General features: G+C 28.3%; 1 protein-coding gene across 13 annotated transcripts in view; it reads left to right on the forward strand.

Moving 5' to 3' along the window:
• Positions 1-12669: 12669 nt before the first annotated feature.
• LOC726349 (actin-binding LIM protein 2) overlaps positions 12670-19761 on the forward strand; it is a 30360-nt gene continuing 23268 nt past the window's right edge. For 3 of the 13 annotated variants that reach the window (XM_006571291.3, XM_016914315.2, XM_016914317.2), the window contains exon 1: positions 18786-19281. In XM_006571291.3, coding sequence (XP_006571354.1) covers positions 19191-19281 — 91 coding nt within the window. In that variant the 5' untranslated portion in view covers positions 18786-19190. Of the gene's footprint in view, positions 12863-18784; positions 19282-19761 lie in introns of those variants that run through there. The other 10 variants (XM_006571288.3, XM_006571290.3, XM_006571289.3 and 7 more) reach the window with 6 other exon arrangements.

Raw genomic sequence — 19761 nt, forward strand, 5'->3', positions numbered from 1 at the left:
ATCGGTATTTCGGATAATATCATATGTATTGGCAAATGAACAAATAACAATAAGATATATAAAAATTAATAATTTCGTGTAATTTTATTTATGAAACTCATTGGGAATAGGGAATAGGGAGTAGAGCAGCTTTTTATTTCATAATATATAACGTTTCTTAAATGTTGTTTCTTCTTTGTTCTACGGTGGAATGATTTCAAGTAACACGTACATCCTTTTATAAACTTTTCTGTAGCATCTTTCCACCAATCAGAATCTTAGAGCGATCCGATTGGTGCGAAGGTGCTTCGTTTTTGGCATCAACGTTAGACTACGTTAAACAATTTGCGTTAAAATGAATAATTTAGAATAAATAATATGTAATACGAATGAATAAATCAAAATGTATAAATAATATATATAAATACATAAATAAAATTGTAAATAATAACGCAAAATTATATATATTTTTATAAAATAGTAACGAATATGATTAACGATATTCAATGCTAGTGTTAATACTTCTAGAAAGTAGAGAATAGTTTTCTATTGAATCGAGAAAAATGTTTTTCGATTGTTTCTTTTCTAATTTTTCATCTCTTATGATTCGAAATAATAATAAATATATCATTTTTTATAAATTTTTAGATAGCATCACCGTACCAATCAGAATTGTGAAAATTAGAATGCTTCTAAGAGTGTAATCCTTTTTTGCGATATCAGTACATTTTGAAAATAAGAAGAAAGATATGAATATAATTATTGAATATGAATAAATAAATGAATAGAACAAGGTATAGTGACAAGAATAAGTCGGTATTTGGGAATAATATCATATGTATTGCAAATGAACAAATTAACAATAAAGATATATAAAAATTAATAATTTCGTGTAATTTTATTTATGAAACTCTTTGGGAATAGGGAATAGGGAGTAGAGCAGCTTTTTATTTCATAATATATAACGTTTCTTAAATGTTGTTTCTTCTTTGTTCTACGGTGGAATGATTTCAAGTAACACGTACATCCTTTTATAAACTTTCTGTAGCATCTTTCCACCATCAGAATCTTAGAGCGATCCGATTGGTGCGAAGGTGCTTCGTTTTTGGCATCAACGTTAGACTACGTTAAACAATTTGCGTTAAATGAATAATTTAGAATAATAATATGTAATACGAATGAATAAATCAAAATGTATAAATAATATTATATAAATACATAATAAAATTGTAAATAATAACGCAAAATTATATATATTTTTTAATAAAATAGTAACGAATATGATTAACGATATTCAATGCTAGTGTTAATACTTCTAGAAAGTAGAGAATAGTTTTCTATTGAATCGAGAAAAATGTTTTTCGATTGTTTCTTTTCTAATTTTTCATCTCTTATGATTCGAAATAATAATAAATATATCATTTTTTATAAATTTTTAGATAGCATCACCGTACTAATCACCAAGAATTGTGATACACTTTTTCTAAGAGAGAGATCTTTTTTTTTTGATATGAATACTTTTTTAATATAATTAAGTGATTGAAAAAAATAAGGAGTAGTGACAGGAATTATGTAGATTAATGAAAATAATACTGTAGGTATTTTTAAATGAAGGAACAAATTAACAATAAGGATAAAATTTATAAATATGTAATTAATACGTAATTTTATTTATGAAAATCATAGGGAATAGGGAATAGGGAATAGGGAATAGGGAATAGGGAATAGGGTAGTTTTCTTATTTAATGGCGGTAACGTTTTTTGAATGTTGCTTCTTCTTTGTTTTACGTTAGAATGATTGCAAATAATACGTACATCCTTTTATAAACTTTTCGGTAGCATTGCTGAACCAATCAGAATCATAGAACGATCCTGTTGAAGCAGAGATGTTTTCTTTTTTGACAGGAATATCAAATTAATTATTCGTATTTTGTGATATCTTTTATATTTTTCAAATTAATAAATAATAAATAACTAAATTATGAATTAAATATATATAAATACACTTATATTATATTAATTGTCAATTATTTATCTAAATATTTCTAACTGTCAGCGTATCGTATGGTCTCTTCTGATTGGTGCGGAGGTGCTGCCGAGAAGTTTATAAAAGGATGCACTAATTATTTGCACTCATTTTACGTAAGGATTCGGAAGGGACAACATCGTTCACATTAATATTGTGGTGAATTCAAGAAAAAACTTATTCCTTGTGAGTTTCAAAAATAGATATTTATTTTTTTATTTACTCATATATTTATATTTTATAATTTATTATTTTTTTATTTTATTTTAATTATTTAATTTTTTTAATTTTATTTTAATTGATTATATTTTAATTTTTTATTGTATTCCAGTTTTTATCTGATATTATTATTAAAATTGAAATTCCTATATTAATATTTTTATTTATTATTAATTTTATTAATATTTAATATAATTTCTAATTTATTTAATTTAGTTTGCGCGCGCATATGAAATAAAAGATCCTTTTGTTACAGCCAATCAGAGAGCAGCTACGGCCCAACGCTCGACGAATCAGTACGCTCGGAGTCAGTCTTCTGGTGGACTTCGTGGGGATAGGACTGATAGGACTAAAGCTGGTGAGTCTATACGTTTATTTTAATTAATATATTTTTATAATTTATAAATTATTATTAATTTTGTTTAATTAATATATTTATTTAAATGTGTATTAAATATTATTAAAAAATACTCAATATACGTTAATTATGTAGTTTTTTGTAATCGTTTTTATTGTTACGTATATAGTTCGTCTATTGACAATTATAATAATTATAAATTATATTATAAATCTTTGAATCAAAATTTGAGTTTAAATATTGTGTTTTATCATATAATTTTTAATTTTGTATATTTAATTTATGATTTTGATTTTTATTCGTGCAAATTATCGTTTGTTCGTTGTAAGGTAATATTGAATGATTAATTGTTTAGACGCGTTTAAGAGATAATCCGATAATTTTTTTCGTTTTATTCGTTATTCTTTTATTTTGTTCTTTAGTTCTTAAATAAAAGTAGTTAAATTATTATATCAATTTTATTTCGCATATACGCAATTACGAATATTTCTTCAGTCGTTTTCGTATATTTATTCTGTGTCCTCAACTCGTGTATTATTTCTTTGTTTGATTTTACACTTAAGACGTATTACGATTTCCTATAATCCGTTTCCAAGAAATTGTCGGTTTACATTCGATATGTCGTACTTTCTGCCGAACAAATCCCCCACTCCAATTTATAATTTCGTAAACAAAGTCGTGCCACGGAAGTATCATTCTATTATCGAAAGTTGAACTAATAGGACGGTTTGCTACAAGTGCGTGACTATTGCTTAAAATATTCTTCTATATTTATATTTATTTTAAAGATTTGATTATTTTTTGGCAGGTTAAAAGTTGATTGCTGAGATGTAATGAACTTTCAACATGTGATTTCAATATTGATACCACAATCAGATGGTAACTTTTATGGCAGAGCGGTAATGTTTAATCTTTTGTATCAAAATAAATATATTTTACTTATTTTTTATTTTTTATTATTGACATGTTAAATTAATTCATAATTCTATTATGAATTAAATATGCTTAAAAATAAAAGGAATAGATTAAACAAATCATATATTTATTTCGAATATATAAATTATTTTTTAATTTCAAATTGATTGAATTTATTTTTCGCTTTCGTGTATTTATAGCTTCAAAAGATGACAATTTTTATGAACAAATACTCAATTTACCCTTCCCACTAATACAGATTTATTTTCAGAAATTTTTGTGATCGCGCGCAATGCGATCGGTAGAGTCAGTGTTTGTTTCGTAATAAAGTATTTTTAATATTTTTTAGAGCACAGCTGCTCTTATTCAATTTAATTTTAGTAATCATTCGCGAAATTAGAGTCAGTGTTTGTTCGCCGATTATCACATTTACGGACGCGGCAGTAGTTTATTATTTTTTTTTTTTTTTTTACAAATTTCGTTTTCGGTACAGGGTAAAATCAGTGCTTTCAAGAACATACGGCGATCATCCATCACGCGAAGAGGTAATTATCTTTGTATATTTTCAATTATTTATTTTATTATTCGATTTTGTTTTAATTATTAATCGAGAAGTAAATCGCCCTTTTGGAAAAATTTATTATTTTTTACAATTAACTTTATAAATTAATAGATTTTTATTTCTCAAATTTTAAGTATTAAAATTTTAATTGTTATCATTATTAAAGATTAGTAATATCTCGATTTCTTATTTTTATTGATTTTTGGAACTAAACAAAGGTGAATTAATAATCAAAATTGTGTTTTTTTTTTAAACTAATGTAATATTTTATATTTTTTTGTTAAAGGTACTGTCATCATTTCGACTCGAAAAAAAAAATTTTATGGTCGCGCGCAATGCGATCGGTAGAATCAGTGTTTGTTTCGTAATAAAGTATTTTTAATAATTTTTAGAGCACAGCTGCTCTTATTCAATTTAATTTTAAAAATCATTCGCGAAATTAGAATCAGTGTTTGTTCGCCGATTATCACATTTACGGACGCGGCAGTAGTTTATTATTTTTTTTTTTTTTTTTTTACAAATTTTCGTTTTCGGTACAGGGTAAAATCAGTGCTTTCAAGAACATACGGCGATCATCCATCACGCGAAGAGGTAATTATCTTTGTATATTTTCAATTATTTTATTTTATTATTTGATTTTGTTTTAATTATTAATCGAGAAATAAATCTCCTTTTGGAAAAATTTATTATTTTTTTCAATTAACTTTATAAATTAATAGATTTTTATTTCTCAAATTTTAAGTATTAAAATTTTAATTTTTATCATTATTAAAGATTAGTAATACCTTGATTTTTTATTTTTATTAAATTTTGAAACTTAAAGTTAAATCTATTATTATTTAAAAATTTTTAAATAATCAAAGTTATACTTGTGTTAAACTAATGTAATATTTTATATTTTATTAAAGGTACTGTCATCATGTCATCCTTTGGACTTTTGAAAAAATTTTGTGGTCGCGCGCAATGCGATCAGTAGAATCAGTGTTTGTTTCGTAATAAAGTATTTTTAATATTTTTTAGAGCACAGCTGCTCTTATTTAATTTATAATAAAAATTTTTATAATAATCATTCGCGATATTAGAGTCAGTGTTTGTTCGCCGATTATCATTTACGGACGCGTCAATAGTTTATTTTTTTTTTTTTTTTCTTACAAATTTTCGTTTTCGGTACAGGTTAAAATCAGTGTTTTCAAGAACATAAGGCGATCATCCATCACGCGAAGAGGTAATCATCTTTGTATATTTTCCATCAATATAGTTTCATTTTTCCTTCAGTTTTCTTCATTAATTAGTATATATATATATGTATATATATTGTGTTCTAAATTGGTATTCGTTTTTTTCTTTACAGTTTTCATCCTCCAACTTGACGACAACTTCGTAATGGATCACGACAGCATTGATGGCGCAACGCAGATTCTTCGCATCTAATGGTGAGTCGCATGCATTTTGGTTCCTCTGGTCATTCAATCATGTCGTAGGATGAAAGATCCGAATCGACACGGATGACTGGTTGTATACGTAGATTTTTGCACGAGCACAATGACCGCGGGTATAATATTTATTATACCCGTGAGTAGTAACATTTCATTTGTGTTTTATTTATTAGATCAGGATAGGTTTTCTTGCACATCGCGTTTTTAACAAAACGATATTCATAATTAACATTATATGAATAAGTTTTAACGTAATATTAGAAATTATACAATAATAATGATGATGCATATGATAATTATAATATTATATTATAATAATGGTTGTTTATTATCACGTGATAATAAACAATATTTAATTTCTCCCTCTATTTCATATATATTTATAATGCATGAAAAGAATTAATTATTTGACATTTTATTCTGTACTTAAATTCGAAATGTAAAAATATTTAATTTTTCATGTTTCTTCCGTACAAAAAATGTAATAAAATATAGTGCAAGAAAACATTTCGCGACAGGTAGATTTTTAAATCAAAGCCACAAGTTTTGAACATTGTTTTAGTACTTTCGAAAATCTGCTTTGATGAAAAGATCGCCTGAGGTACTATTTTCATTAATATTTAGAGTCAATGATCTAGAGTCAATAATTTCTTATTTTTAATTATCAGAGATAAATTTCTTGTTCATTGTTCATATATATATATTATTTTTTCTTTATCTAATTAAAATTAATATTTATTCATTGTAAAGATTTATTAAAATTTGAAATAAAACAAGCAGATTAAGAAATATTAGCCCGTTAGAAACATTAGAAATAGATACTAATACTTTTTTTAGCTCAGGATTTTCAGATTTAACCCCTTCCGTGTTCATTGCCAGGAACTCATTCACGTGCCCAGGTGCTACTTGAGTGAAGGAGAGGCAATGAGCATGATGAATCTAGTCATTAAGTTAATAAAAATTTTTCAGCGATTGACGATGTATTAGTGTATCGTGCACGACGTATTTTCCACATTGTGTGTGTGATTAGGCTGTGGAATTGCGTCGTTATTCGTTATTAATTATTAATTATTATTCCATTCACAATTATCATACAATAACAATTTTACATCTGCTATTAAATATTGCGGATTATAAATAATAATTTATTAGTTTTTTTGTTAAATTATAGCAATGATACCAAATGCCGTATCATCTAGTTAAATAATAATATCATTTAACAGTCATGAATATTATTTTAATCACGACTGTAGATAATTACAATTACGATATATGCATGTTTTTATTGCAATTTACGCAATGGTCACTAGCCATCGTCAATCGATTTCAGGAAAATGGTACGTAAAGTTAGAGTGTGCAAGTTGTATGCCAAGCTCGGGTGTCGGAGGTGTCCCGGGACGCTTTCCCTAGTGTAGGCTTTTGCGCCCGAGCATTATGCGTGAGAATCGTGGAATGAATGTGTTGGTATGCCTGTTTTGCCAATTTTTAAATATAGGGTTAGGTAGGATAGGTAGTATACTTCTGGTGTGTCTGTTAATTATAAGTAGGTAGGGCCGGGCAAGTTGTCACAGTCTCTGATCGGGTAGGCGCGTTTTCGCGTGACAACTTGTTTCAGGAAATAAAATTTGAAGAATCGAGGGTAAAGCTGAGATGAATGGATTATGCCATTCGTTTCTGGTTCTGCTCGTCGATTTTTCGAATTCCGCGGTCGTGGTCGCGAATTATTTCGAAACGAACGTTGCGCTCGAGATTCTGCATATGTACGGAGAATGATCATTGCGATCGTTGGTCGTTCATGTGCACTTAGTTTCCGCGATTTAGTCATTTTTTTTTCTTTTTTTTCTTGATTTGCGATTAGTGAATCTCGAGCCTAGATTTAAGTTTCAGCGGGCATTGCGCCCGAAGGAGGAAGACCGAAGAAGCCTCGACAAACTGTCACGAAGAGGGGCTGCACCGAATGGTTTCTCATCTTTTGGATCTGTTTTTTGGGTCCAAAGGATGGGAAGTCATTGTTACTACTTTGTCATTGTGCTCGTTTTAGTAATACGTAGTATATGTTGTTGTATTGTCTGGCCAATTTGCATGCTGGCCCATCGTTCATCCAGTTCATCATGGGCAAATCGCGTTTTTTGCATTAGTGTTGCGAAAAAAAATTACGGTTTGAATTAGTGTTGCGTTTTCAAATTTCGCGTTTTGTATTAGTGTTGCGATGAAAAATTACGGTTTGAATTAGTGTTGCGTTTTCAAATTTCGCGTTTTGTATTAGTGTTGCGATGAAAAAACTATCGCGATTGTTCTTAATTACTTTGATTATGAAATACTGTAAATTTTATATATATATATATATATTTTTTATTTTCATTTTTTATTTTATAGTATTGCAATTTATAATATGAAAATATTTGAAGTAATAGCTTTTCACATATAGAATAATTTTTATTAAATTTCTATTAAATTCATTTCAAAGATTAGTGTTGCGTTAAAGAATGATCGCGTTTTTTAATGTAGTGTTGCGTCAATGAATGATCGTGTTTTTGATGTAGTGTTGCGTCAATGAATAGTCGCGTTTTTTGAATTAGTGTTGCGTTTATAATGTGCCCAAAGTTCTTCCACTGATACGGTGGAAATGTTCCTGGTTCCTGGATCACTCGGTGCAAACCATAAGAGTTGCACATTGGTGATCTTACAACGGCAGCCTTTGCTATGGCTGTAATGGATCCGTCATTAGTGTTGCGTACAATGAAACGTGAGTGCAAAAATTAGTTTGTAAAGTTGCGTAAAAAACTAGAACACTCTATTAAGAGTATATTTTCGGGATTTACTTTTTTTTTTTTTTTTTTTTTTTTTTTTTAAGAATAAATTAATTGCCATTGCAAATATAATAAAGCACTCATCGCGTTTGCTTTTGTGAATTTAGTATATTAGTGTTGCGAAAAAATTAAAGATATTCCACTCTCGGTTTTTGTTCGGGTTTAAATTGAGTGGATTATTATTTTTTGATAGCCCTTCTGGTTATCTTCTCTTTTTTTTTTACTTTCAGCATCCCTTCTTATGAGAGTATTTGTTTCATAAAATATTGCCAAAAATGTTCGTTTTTATCAATAATAATCTTTCATTATTATTCAAAATTATTACGATTAAAATGAAATATTTGAATTGTTCGATATAAAATTTTTTTAGTAAATCAAAATGTGTAATTCGCGATTATAATTCGTTTAATTTTAATAAAAATTATTTTTTATAAGTATAATTCGATTCATCGCAGAAGTATAATTATATTTGTTTCACAAAAGAACTTATTTAAAAATTTTTTATTTGAAAATTTCTAATAAAATTTGTTGATTATTATAAAATAAATTATATGATTTTGACTAGTTTTTTCCATTTTATTGTTAATATTAAAAGCTAAATATTATTATTAATTTGAATTCAATTAAATTAAAAGTTTTTTTATATATAATATAAAAATTTTTTAATATAAATTTAAATTCGAATCCTTTTAAATTTTTATAATTTTGATGAATAATGAACGATTATGAATTATTTAACAATAATATGTTAATCTGTTTTTTATTATATTTTAATATGTTTTCATTTTAGGTACATATTTTTTTTTTTTTTTTTTTTTTTTTTTTTAAGTACTAATCCAATAAATAAGTTTGTTTCAGATTTATTAACTTCTAGGACAAATTTATATTGTAATATTTCAAGTAGTTATGTAAATATGTTATATCAGTGGTTCTTGAGTAGAATGACATGAAAAAGAAAGTATGTATATACAATTACGAAGTATGTATTATAATTATCATCTCGTATTAAATATTGATTATTATATTGTAAACTTTTATTAAATTCTTGAAATTTAAGTTTGTTACAGGAAATTCCATTGTGAAATGTCAGCAAAGAAGAAAACTAGAGTTTCATTCTATTATATATAATGTCCTTTTCCCGTTCCTTGTCCTTTATTTGAATTAAATTTTTATTTAAGTAGAATATATATAATCAATTTTTCCCAGTTTTATATAGATAGGATAAACAAAATATTATAAAATAGGATATTGGTAGGATTATTTATGGATCCATAAATGAAAGTTTTAAACTTTCAATAGATAGAGCTTTTAAATTGATTAGGACTAGATAGAGATTGAAATAGACAAATTTTATAAAAGGAAATTTTTAAATTTTTGATAAATTTGTATTGGTTTTTATAATTAGTTAGGGTATTTTTCAATTAAATTAGATTTATCGTCAGGATTAGATCATTGTCGATGTAGATCATTATCGATGTAGGTCATTGTCGATCATTGTCGATATAGGTCATTGTCGATATAGGTCATTGTCGATGTTAGTCATTGTCGATGTAGATCATTGTCGATAAAGATCATTTTGTTGATGTAGGTCATTGTTGATGTAGATCATTGTTGATGTAGCTCATTATTCAAATAATATTATATAAAAAATGGGAAATCAATTAATAAGAAATCATTACAAAAAAATGTTAAAAAGCATAAAATTTCAATTTGATATTCAAATTATTAAATAGGATATATTTATAAATAATGCATGTACAATTAAGATAGTAATAAGATAGTAATAAGATATTAATAAGGTAAATGTAAAATGGTCGATGAGATATATTTATAATTAAGTGCATGCACTTAATAATTAAGAAGAGTAAATAATAATTATAAGTAATTAATTTATTTTATAATTAGTTACTTATAATTATTATTTACTCATTAATTTATTAATAATTACTTGCTTATAATTGTTATTTACTCTTCTTAATTTTTTATTTATAAGTAATTCTAAATAAATGGTGATGGGTAGAATAATTCTTTGCGAGACGCGTTTCATTTATTTATTTATTTTTTTGTTGTTTCCTCTATATTTATGAATTATTAAATTATTATATTTTAAAAATTATTTCACACTTTCGTTACGATAAAGGTATAAAATAATAATATAATGAAAGAGCGTCTCGTCTAAATAATTGTATTAATTACGTAATTAATTTTAGATGTAGTTTTAATTTTATTTTAAGAATCATTATTTTCCGCGTCGGTTTTTCTTACAATTCCTTTTGTTGTCTTTGTTGCACAACGATCAAATATTTGTACGTTTTACAAACACACCAAAAGGAGAATTATTTTAAATAAACTAATTTTTACGTAAAAGGAGGGTGGATGGGACGTCGCGTGGTTAGGGTGGGTCTCCAATATGCAGCAACCTCCACGTGGTGAGACCTGGGTTGGTATTACTTGATATACAATTACTAATTGTAACATACGTGATATAATTATTAATTGTAGAGCAAGTAATATGAGCTAATTGGCTGCAATCGCGGTAATGTTTTTTAGATATCTCGAATATTTCTTACCTTGTCACTTATGTCATTGTCATTATGAAATTAATTTTTTAAATTATTAATATTCAGAATTTATAAATATATTATTTAATTCGTAGGTAAATAAGAAAAGATTTCCTATTTCTTAAAATAGATAAAGTACTTAACATTTTAAAATTGTATTTAAGTTTGTTTCAGAATCTTTTACAAAAGATTGCATTAAAGTGATATAGGAATTGATTATCAGCGCCATCTTTTGAAGATAAAACATCTTTGCAAACACAATGAGATTTGGTAAGAATTGCAGGTTAGCACCATTGCTAGAATAAAATATCACATTATACTCAACAGATGGCACTAGTTTTTAATTTTTATTGTATTTTATCTTACTTTCAAAGAGATATCTTTTCGATTCCAGAGAGGGCATTAATAATCGATTCTTACTTTATCGTGATCCTTTTTTCATTATTTGTTTTCTTTTTCTATACTATTTCATTTACTTTGCTACAGATGGCGCAGAATGTTCAATTTTTATTTTATTTCTGTCATATCATTTTTTTTCTTTGTCCTTGAAAAAATTTGAAAAAATAAACATAATATGTGAAATTATATTTATCATTTCAATTATTTCAATAATTTATATAAATATATTCGAATATAAAAGTTTATATAAATATATTCGAATATAAAATGAATATGTTACAAGATATCTGTTAAATATTTTTTATTTATTTTTAATTTTAATTTCAATAATTATTAATGTCGCAATCTTATTTTGAAACAAATCGATTATGTTGAAAATTAACACTTAAATGATGAAGAAATTCTAATGTTTTTGAGATATAAAATAAAAGGAATGCCTTTTATATTAGGTTTTTGTCACTTCGTCTGTGATTTTATTCGCAAATATTTAATTTCTTATAATATTTCAGATTATGAAATATAAATTTTGAATATATAAATGTTGTTGGAATATATAAATTACACATCAATTCTATGATTTAATTCAATTGCCAAATAAATCAGTAATATTTTTGAAATTCATATTATTATATGTTGATATAATAATATGATTGTGTATATTTTAATTATATTAAATATTATATTATGTATTATTCATTAGATATATGGTTATATTTTTTACGTAATTATATTATCTAATTATATTTTTCAAGTTAAATTTTTTGAAATTCAATCATCTATATTATTCACATTATTTTTGAAAGAATGTAAATAATATTCATTATATTTATAAATTATTTATTTTCAAATAATATTTTTTTTTTAAATAAATTTATAATATAATTCGAATATTATAATGTAAATTGTGACAATATATTAAATATTTAATATCTCAAATTGGTTAAAGTATATTGAAATTAATCGAAATTTTGCAAGAAATGATTCTATTTTTGCATTCATTGACAAGTCGCTTTATTTTGAAAAATATAACATTACATTATTTCATAAATCATAATTTCGAAGTTTTATTAATACTGAAAGCACAATATTTTTCATTGTTCCATTGAAGTGATACTTAAAAAATGTTACTTTTGTTTCTTTCGTTTGGCGCCATTTTGCTTACATATATAAGATTTTAGCATAGTATATATTAATGCTATCTTTTTATATTTGTTCATTTAGTTTATTACCAACTTTTAAAATACATTAGATAGGTATTGATAAAGAGACGATAAAACATTATCTAATTTAATCATTATATGGAACATTAAAAAATTTTTTTTTGAAATTTTTCTTACATAGAATACTAGGTGATTGGAATCTTAGATACGGTAATGAGGGAACAGATGCGCCTGCGCATTGTCACGCTTGCTCGCCACTACAATGTCGGACGTCGAGCGTTCGGTGGTAAGACAGTCTCTTGCGTTTTCCGTGATTTCCTAAGTGAAATTTCGTGCTGTTTCTATTTGTGACTAGTGGTATAATATGATCGTGTAACTCATTGATTGCGACTAACTGCCGTTAGAAGTATTATATCTCGTGCCAGTCGCAAAGATGGGTAAGTAAAAGGCGGAAACCAAGTACTAAATGCCGGCTAGCTTTTCTCTCTCTCCGCAACTTCTCTATTTGAGGCAAATGTATGTGTATGTATGTGTGGCTCATTTACTGTTGCCAAAGAGTTGAAAAACGTGTTCGGGGTACGCCCCTGTATCATGCGGTTTCTGTTCAATTTTCACGGTCTTTTCCTCGTGATGAGCATACCGAATGTTTTCCGAAAGGATCGTATCGTTAAACTCACTCGGGGGGGCTATAAATAGGTAGATCCATCGGTTTGACGTTTCCTAGGGTAAGCTCCCGACGTATAAACCTCCATCAATGTTTTTCCTGTTCATTTTGTTTTCGCGCTATTTGAGAGTGACCTGCATTCTCAAACAGTGCTGGCTCGTATTCGATCTTCAGCTAAACCTATCAGTAGTATCATCTTTAGAACAGATTGTGAAAAAGTTAATTTTTTCTTTTCTTTTCTCACATTTTTGTTACGAACTTCATTGATTTAACAGAAATAGAAAACAAAATATTATTTTGTATCTTATTCAGGTTTTTCAGCATGTTATAATTGTTGCGTAATTCCGCACGTTTAAGATAGAAATGTTAATTCTTGCATTCCCGGATGTTTTATCATCGAATATACATGAGAGTTTTCTCATAAAATTATTTAGAGAAAACAATCTATATTATCATTAGTTCACATGAAATTGTTTAATTCTATAAGCCATTCCCATAAATATAAGATAAGTATATAAGTGCGTACAAATTCATTTTTCCTGAATAGCATAAAAGCATTCCTTTCCTCGATTGTTTGAAATATCGACTCAAGTGGAATTCTCTTCGTTGCGTGGTCCGTGCGTAGCACCGATTTCAAGACGGTATCTGAGGACGCTCGTGCAATTATGCGTTCTACCCACGCAACCGTACCTCGCACGATGTGTATGCGCTTCAATACGTATGCAATGTTGAGAGAAGTAGCGAGATATACAACATATATTGCAACACAAGTTTCATGAACTACAATGTTGCATCCTGTAACAAAGGCTAATGCTATTATCTTATTCTTTTTAGCTATCCAAAATTTCTATATTATTTCATTTTTTTGACACATTTAAATATACAATTTCATTCTATTCTTCAATGTAAATATATTAAAGATTCTTGCTTATCGTTTCTCAAACACAAATTTAAGATTAGTTTCTATATATGGGACAAACGCAAATATAGTGATACGCTTAGAATCGTGCTGCTTTTTCTAAACTATAACACGGCGCCATACACGTCTATTGCCTTTAAATATTGACTTCCCTCAAATATAATCGCCATAGTATCTCTGCAGGAACATTGATAATTATTAATGTATATGTGTGTGTGTGTGTATATATATATATATATATATATATATATATATATGCTATTAATGTATATTTAAATTTTGTCGTGTATTTAGCTTATTTCTATATATTTCGATATAATTATACAGCTAATTTATTATAAAATACATAATTATAAATAATCAACATTTCGAAGTTTAATAACCGTTTAAAACCGATAACCTGATTTATATGGAATTACTTTCGCATGGAATCGATGTATGTTACCTTTCGCACCCTCGTTTAGCGCGTATTCCACCCGAGTTATAAATAAAAGTTTTAAATAATATACCAATCGACGAATAGTATTGATTTTTTTCTTTTCTTTTGCATCCCTTGTATATTGACATACATTTGGTACAAGGGTCCTACCCTCGGAGAGTGTCGTTAACTCCGTTGCCGGCTTTCAGTGAAACTGCAACCGCTGCAGATCGATACTTGCCCCCCTTGTGTTCGATTCACGCTGCGCTAGTAACCGGAAGGGACAATCCCATCGAGTAAAATGCATCGAAATTGGCATGAATGCGCGCGCTTTTATGACTTGTGTTTTTCATTTAGCAATAGAAGTTTGCATGAACGATCAGTAAAAATCTGAATGCGGTAGATTCATGGCACGTGGAATCATGCAATTGCTCGAATCTTATCGCGAGGCTGTAATGAACCATTAATAATCGAGAAGGAAGTGGTTTCACGCATTCGAATTAAATTGAAATTGTGGAACGAATCGGTTTTTTTCACAAGAGTTTTGTTCCGACTTTTGCTTTGAAAATAGTCCGACTGCAACAATGTTTCTATCTCAAGAGAGAGATAGGAGGGAGACCTCTGCGGTTACATGAGTTATATATATTATATGCGTTCAAGGAAATATAACATTTATAGGTTGTTTCAATTGTATCGTAGCATTTATAGAGTGATTCGTATAAATATGACAAAAAGTCTAATAATTCATGGGTTTATCATAAATTATTATTTAAAAATTAAATTCATTTGAAAATTAAGAATTTTTATGAAAAGATAAACTTATATGCAATCATTCAATCATATTTCAATTCAATTCAATGTAAGATATAATATTTTTTAATATATTTTCAAACATTATTTTCCAAAATTAAAACTTGGTAATGATGGTTATACAATTTTCAAATTAATTTTCCAAAGTAATTTAATATTCAACATTTATTAAATGTAAAATAGCAGGTGGCAGTTGACTAATTTCTGGCAAAAAGTCGAAAATAGAAAGAATCTTTATCCCTAAGATCAAAGGAATTAGTCCAAATTCTCGATTCTTTCTTTCGAATATATGCGAATCGATATTTTACCTCCCGTATTCAGGTTAGTGGTAGGAGATCCTTCGAGGAAGTCACTGAAGTGAATGTAACGTAACTCCATGGTTACGTAACTTGTGAAATGCGACGAAATATTGTTTATTATCCCATAAGCAGATACGATTACATTTGAATATTGTCTCGTTTTTCTGCTGGTAGAAAATTCCATTGGTAGAAAAAAAATGCACAAATTTTTTCTTCGAAAATCTCAAAATATTAATATATGTCGAAAGTATTTCCTTTTTGTTGAAGCAACATTAATAATCAACGTTACAAGTTACTAAAATCTCTAATACGAAAATCGATGCTAAATGTCAGGATATACAGTTAAGGTTTACTCGGAACAGTCATCAGAGCAGGAGAAAGTAGGTATAGTACATTGAAAGGATAAAAAATGAAAGTTGTATCGAAACAATCTTGCACTCTTACTGCATTTATGATTCTCAATTATAATTTATATATATATATTATTATACATATTATAATTTAAAAAATTCTCAAGATTTCAGATTTAATTATTATCGATCGCTTTGATCATTTAACGTTTTTATTCTCTCGCGTGTTTTTCTTAATGTATATCGAATTCGTGAAATAAAAGTAAAAAAAAAAAAAAGAAAAAATTACGCGAATCTATTTAATTATCTTATCGTGGAAACAAGTGCGCGACAAAATGGGAACGCAGGAAGAATTGCGGTCACTAGACACCTCCGGTGACTTAAACGGATTGACGTCTTATAAAGTTTTATACAACCTTGTGCATGTGTTCAATCTGTTAAAAGTATATCAAGTATACGGGATAATCTTTACCGATAATAAGTAGAAATTTCGTCGTTCTAAGAAGAGATATTCGCATGATAATGATCAAAGTTAGAACTGTTTGAAGGAATACCAGTGACGAAAAAGGATCCGGTTGATCGTCTAAACCGCGGTCTTGCGATAACAGACACGAGGCAAGAAAGCAAACTTAAAAAGCCGCTACGTGACTCAGTCACGCAGGTATTGACACTCGACGCGCATCAAGCGTTGCTGTCTTATTTTTCTCTCGTTTCGCGTTTCTTCGATTCGTTGCACGATACTAGCCGTCACGCATTCCTGGTCCGCGTGCTGGTCGATCATGCCTCAGCGAATCTTTCCACGAGCTTTATTATTATATGTATATATATATATATATATATATATATATATATATATATACACACACACACACACACACACATATTTTTCCCTTTTTTTCTCTCTTATCAAAATTATAATATAAAGTATTTTTTTTTTTTTTTTTTAAAAAGAATATATATAAATCTATATAAATGTAGAGTTTACATTTTATTTATTCAAGGAACAAAAGAGAATATAATAAAAAATATAAAAATAATTTAAAATTCGCAGTAAGCAATCGCATGATTTCCCATTTTTTTCTAACGCACATGCACGTATAATTCGTCCAAAAAATCTAAAACTTGTAATATCGGTTTAAAAATTAGAAAAATTCAAAATGAATTGACTGTATGCTGCAAATGGTGCATCTTTGTCGCATTGAGTTCTACTTTTATCCTATAGATGTATGTACATATGTATAGACATTTGTATATACATCTGGCATTTGCGGCGAATGTATACATGTATTCAACAAATATAATTTACTATAGACTGTCTCAGTTTATAAGAAATTTTTTAATTTTTTTCATTCGTAATTTATTTCTATTAAAATGTTTGATGATATCGATACAAAGATTTAAAAAAATCATTTATTATCATAATTTATTTCGGAGATGATTTATATCACTCTAAAATATTTATTTTCAAATACTATTGTATAAATAATGTCTTAATCCAAGATATTCGCATAATCTACCTGTAACAAATACCAGCACTATTTGAAAGCAGATAAGTCGTATAGAATTCCCTTTCGATGCACATACTACTGGTAATATAATAACACTATCGCGTAATTGATTTCGAGATAAAACATACTCGTATTGTGTACGAACTACGATTAATTATTTCGATTTTGTTTTCATCCTTGACTCCCTTTTTTTTCATACAAAAAGAATGGAATTTGGTATGAATTGATATTTGATCATAAATTTTCATTCAATGAAAATTTAAATCCTTTGAATTGAAATGATCCATTTACTTCAGAATTTGGTCAATCTTAACGATTCAAGGAGATCAGTAAATTCGATATAATTCGACCGTAATTTGTGCATACAAACTAGTTAAAATGCACGTAATATAAGCTTCTACTCGTTCCTTATCGAGGAAAGGTAAACAGAAATTTATGCAAACTCTTTTACGTGTTCATTTGATAGTCCTCGACCTAACGATAGTGTTTCTTCTTCTTCGTTGCGGAATTTTGTTGTTACCGTACGTGACTCGATCGTGCAAACAATACTAAGAAACGTGAATGAGAACTGTAAAGCAAGACTTCACCACTGTTGTTTTCCATTGTTAATTAATTGATAACGATGCGTTATTATCGTGTCGTTGCTAGCACGTTGATTTCTTCGTCAACCTTGATTATTTTACGAACGTATATCGCGATGACCTTCGCATGTGGACGGTCGAAAAAAACGATTAGGCGCACCCTTTTTAAGAATTTAATCACAGTATCGTTGCAAATATACCCGACATTCCTTATCCAGCTTATCCCTTAAATAAGATAATTATCGAACAGTAAAAAGAAATTATCGCGAAGTTATTTAAAAAAAGGAATAAAAGAATAGAAATATGGTTCAAGGTACTACTATTTCGAAATAACCCTTGGGATATCGGGAGATTAAATATAGCTTCATACTGATTGGAAACAGCTCACGTGTTCCATTAATAAACCTTCCATTAAAAACAATTTCTAATTAAAAGTACACGCGTCATTCTATTGCTTCTGCTGAATTTTAATTATAATATATAATTTTATAATGTCAAATGTTTTTTAACCAAATATTTAACGTAGCAAGGATTAACATTGAGATTTATTTTATAAATTAATTTGTAAAATATCATTTTTATTCTACGTTCACGGAAAAGAAAATTATCAAGTTATATAATTCGATCGATTCATGGAGAGACAAAGGCTACCATTTACGGCGGGACGGAACAAATTAATCGGTGAGATCGACGCGATCGATACGTATTTTCGGCATAGATCGTGATTATTCGTGGTGTATGCGTGCAATCACAGCGTATAGGAACGGCCGTGAAAAGTAAATGTCAATCGTGGTTGACAATCGGAACTCGACGCACGAATCCTCAGCGCCTCCGGTCTCGATCGTTCGCCGCTCATCGTCAGTCGGCGATCGGCGCTCGTGCTGTTTGTATCGTATTTACGGGCGTCTCGAACTCGTGATCGTATGTATTTATCGCCGCGAGAATTCGTGTGAATATTTCAGTGTCGCGAGGTGTCTTAAAATTATAAATTCTTATTTTTAATAGAACATTTTATTTTTGATCTCTGTCATTATACTTTTTATCCTCGTAAAATATCGTATCGAACGATTAATTGGCCGATAAAAATATTCCCAATCGTGATACATATCGATTATCTTATCGTGGTCTATACGGAAAGAGAGAGAGAAAAAAGAGGTGTAGTTCTCGTTGTGGCGTTACTGCGAGTGTTACGCAATCGTCACGACCAACCGGTATAATGAAGTCGAAGACGAGCGAAAATTTTATTGCGAGTGAAAGTAACGGGGTCAAGAGGGACCAGGAACTCAAGCAGAAACAGCTGAAAAGGGGTAAGGAGTTCTTTTCGAGTCGGGTAAACTGCTGCTCGAGACAATCTAGGGTGGAAATTGTGCCGGATAATATTTTAAGGAAGAAAATGAAATGTTTGGAATAAAATAAACTAAATTTGAAATCGTGAATGATGGATGCTTCGAATAATTATTTTTTTTTTCGTGATATTGCGATTGTTCTCGTCCAATGCTACCTGGAATTTGTTCTCGAAATTTTATCGATAAAAAGATTAATAATAAGATTAAGATTCGTAAATTTAGAATATACGTTTTTAAAAATTTTCCAACAAATATCATAGATACGTTAACGTAAGAAATTATATTTCTAAAAAAGTTTTGAAAACAATGACTTAATGATTTAGGTCTTATGATTTCGTTTCGAATGTCTATCGGAGACCTTAAATTTGTGTAACGTTATCCGCGTTAATTAATCACTCACGATAGACGAAAATAATTGTAGCGAACTGCAAAAACGTAACG

The sequence above is a fragment of the Apis mellifera genome, linkage group LG1 (genome assembly GCF_003254395.2).
Source record: "Apis mellifera strain DH4 linkage group LG1, Amel_HAv3.1, whole genome shotgun sequence".
In the NCBI taxonomy this organism is placed as follows: domain Eukaryota; kingdom Metazoa; phylum Arthropoda; class Insecta; order Hymenoptera; family Apidae; genus Apis; species Apis mellifera.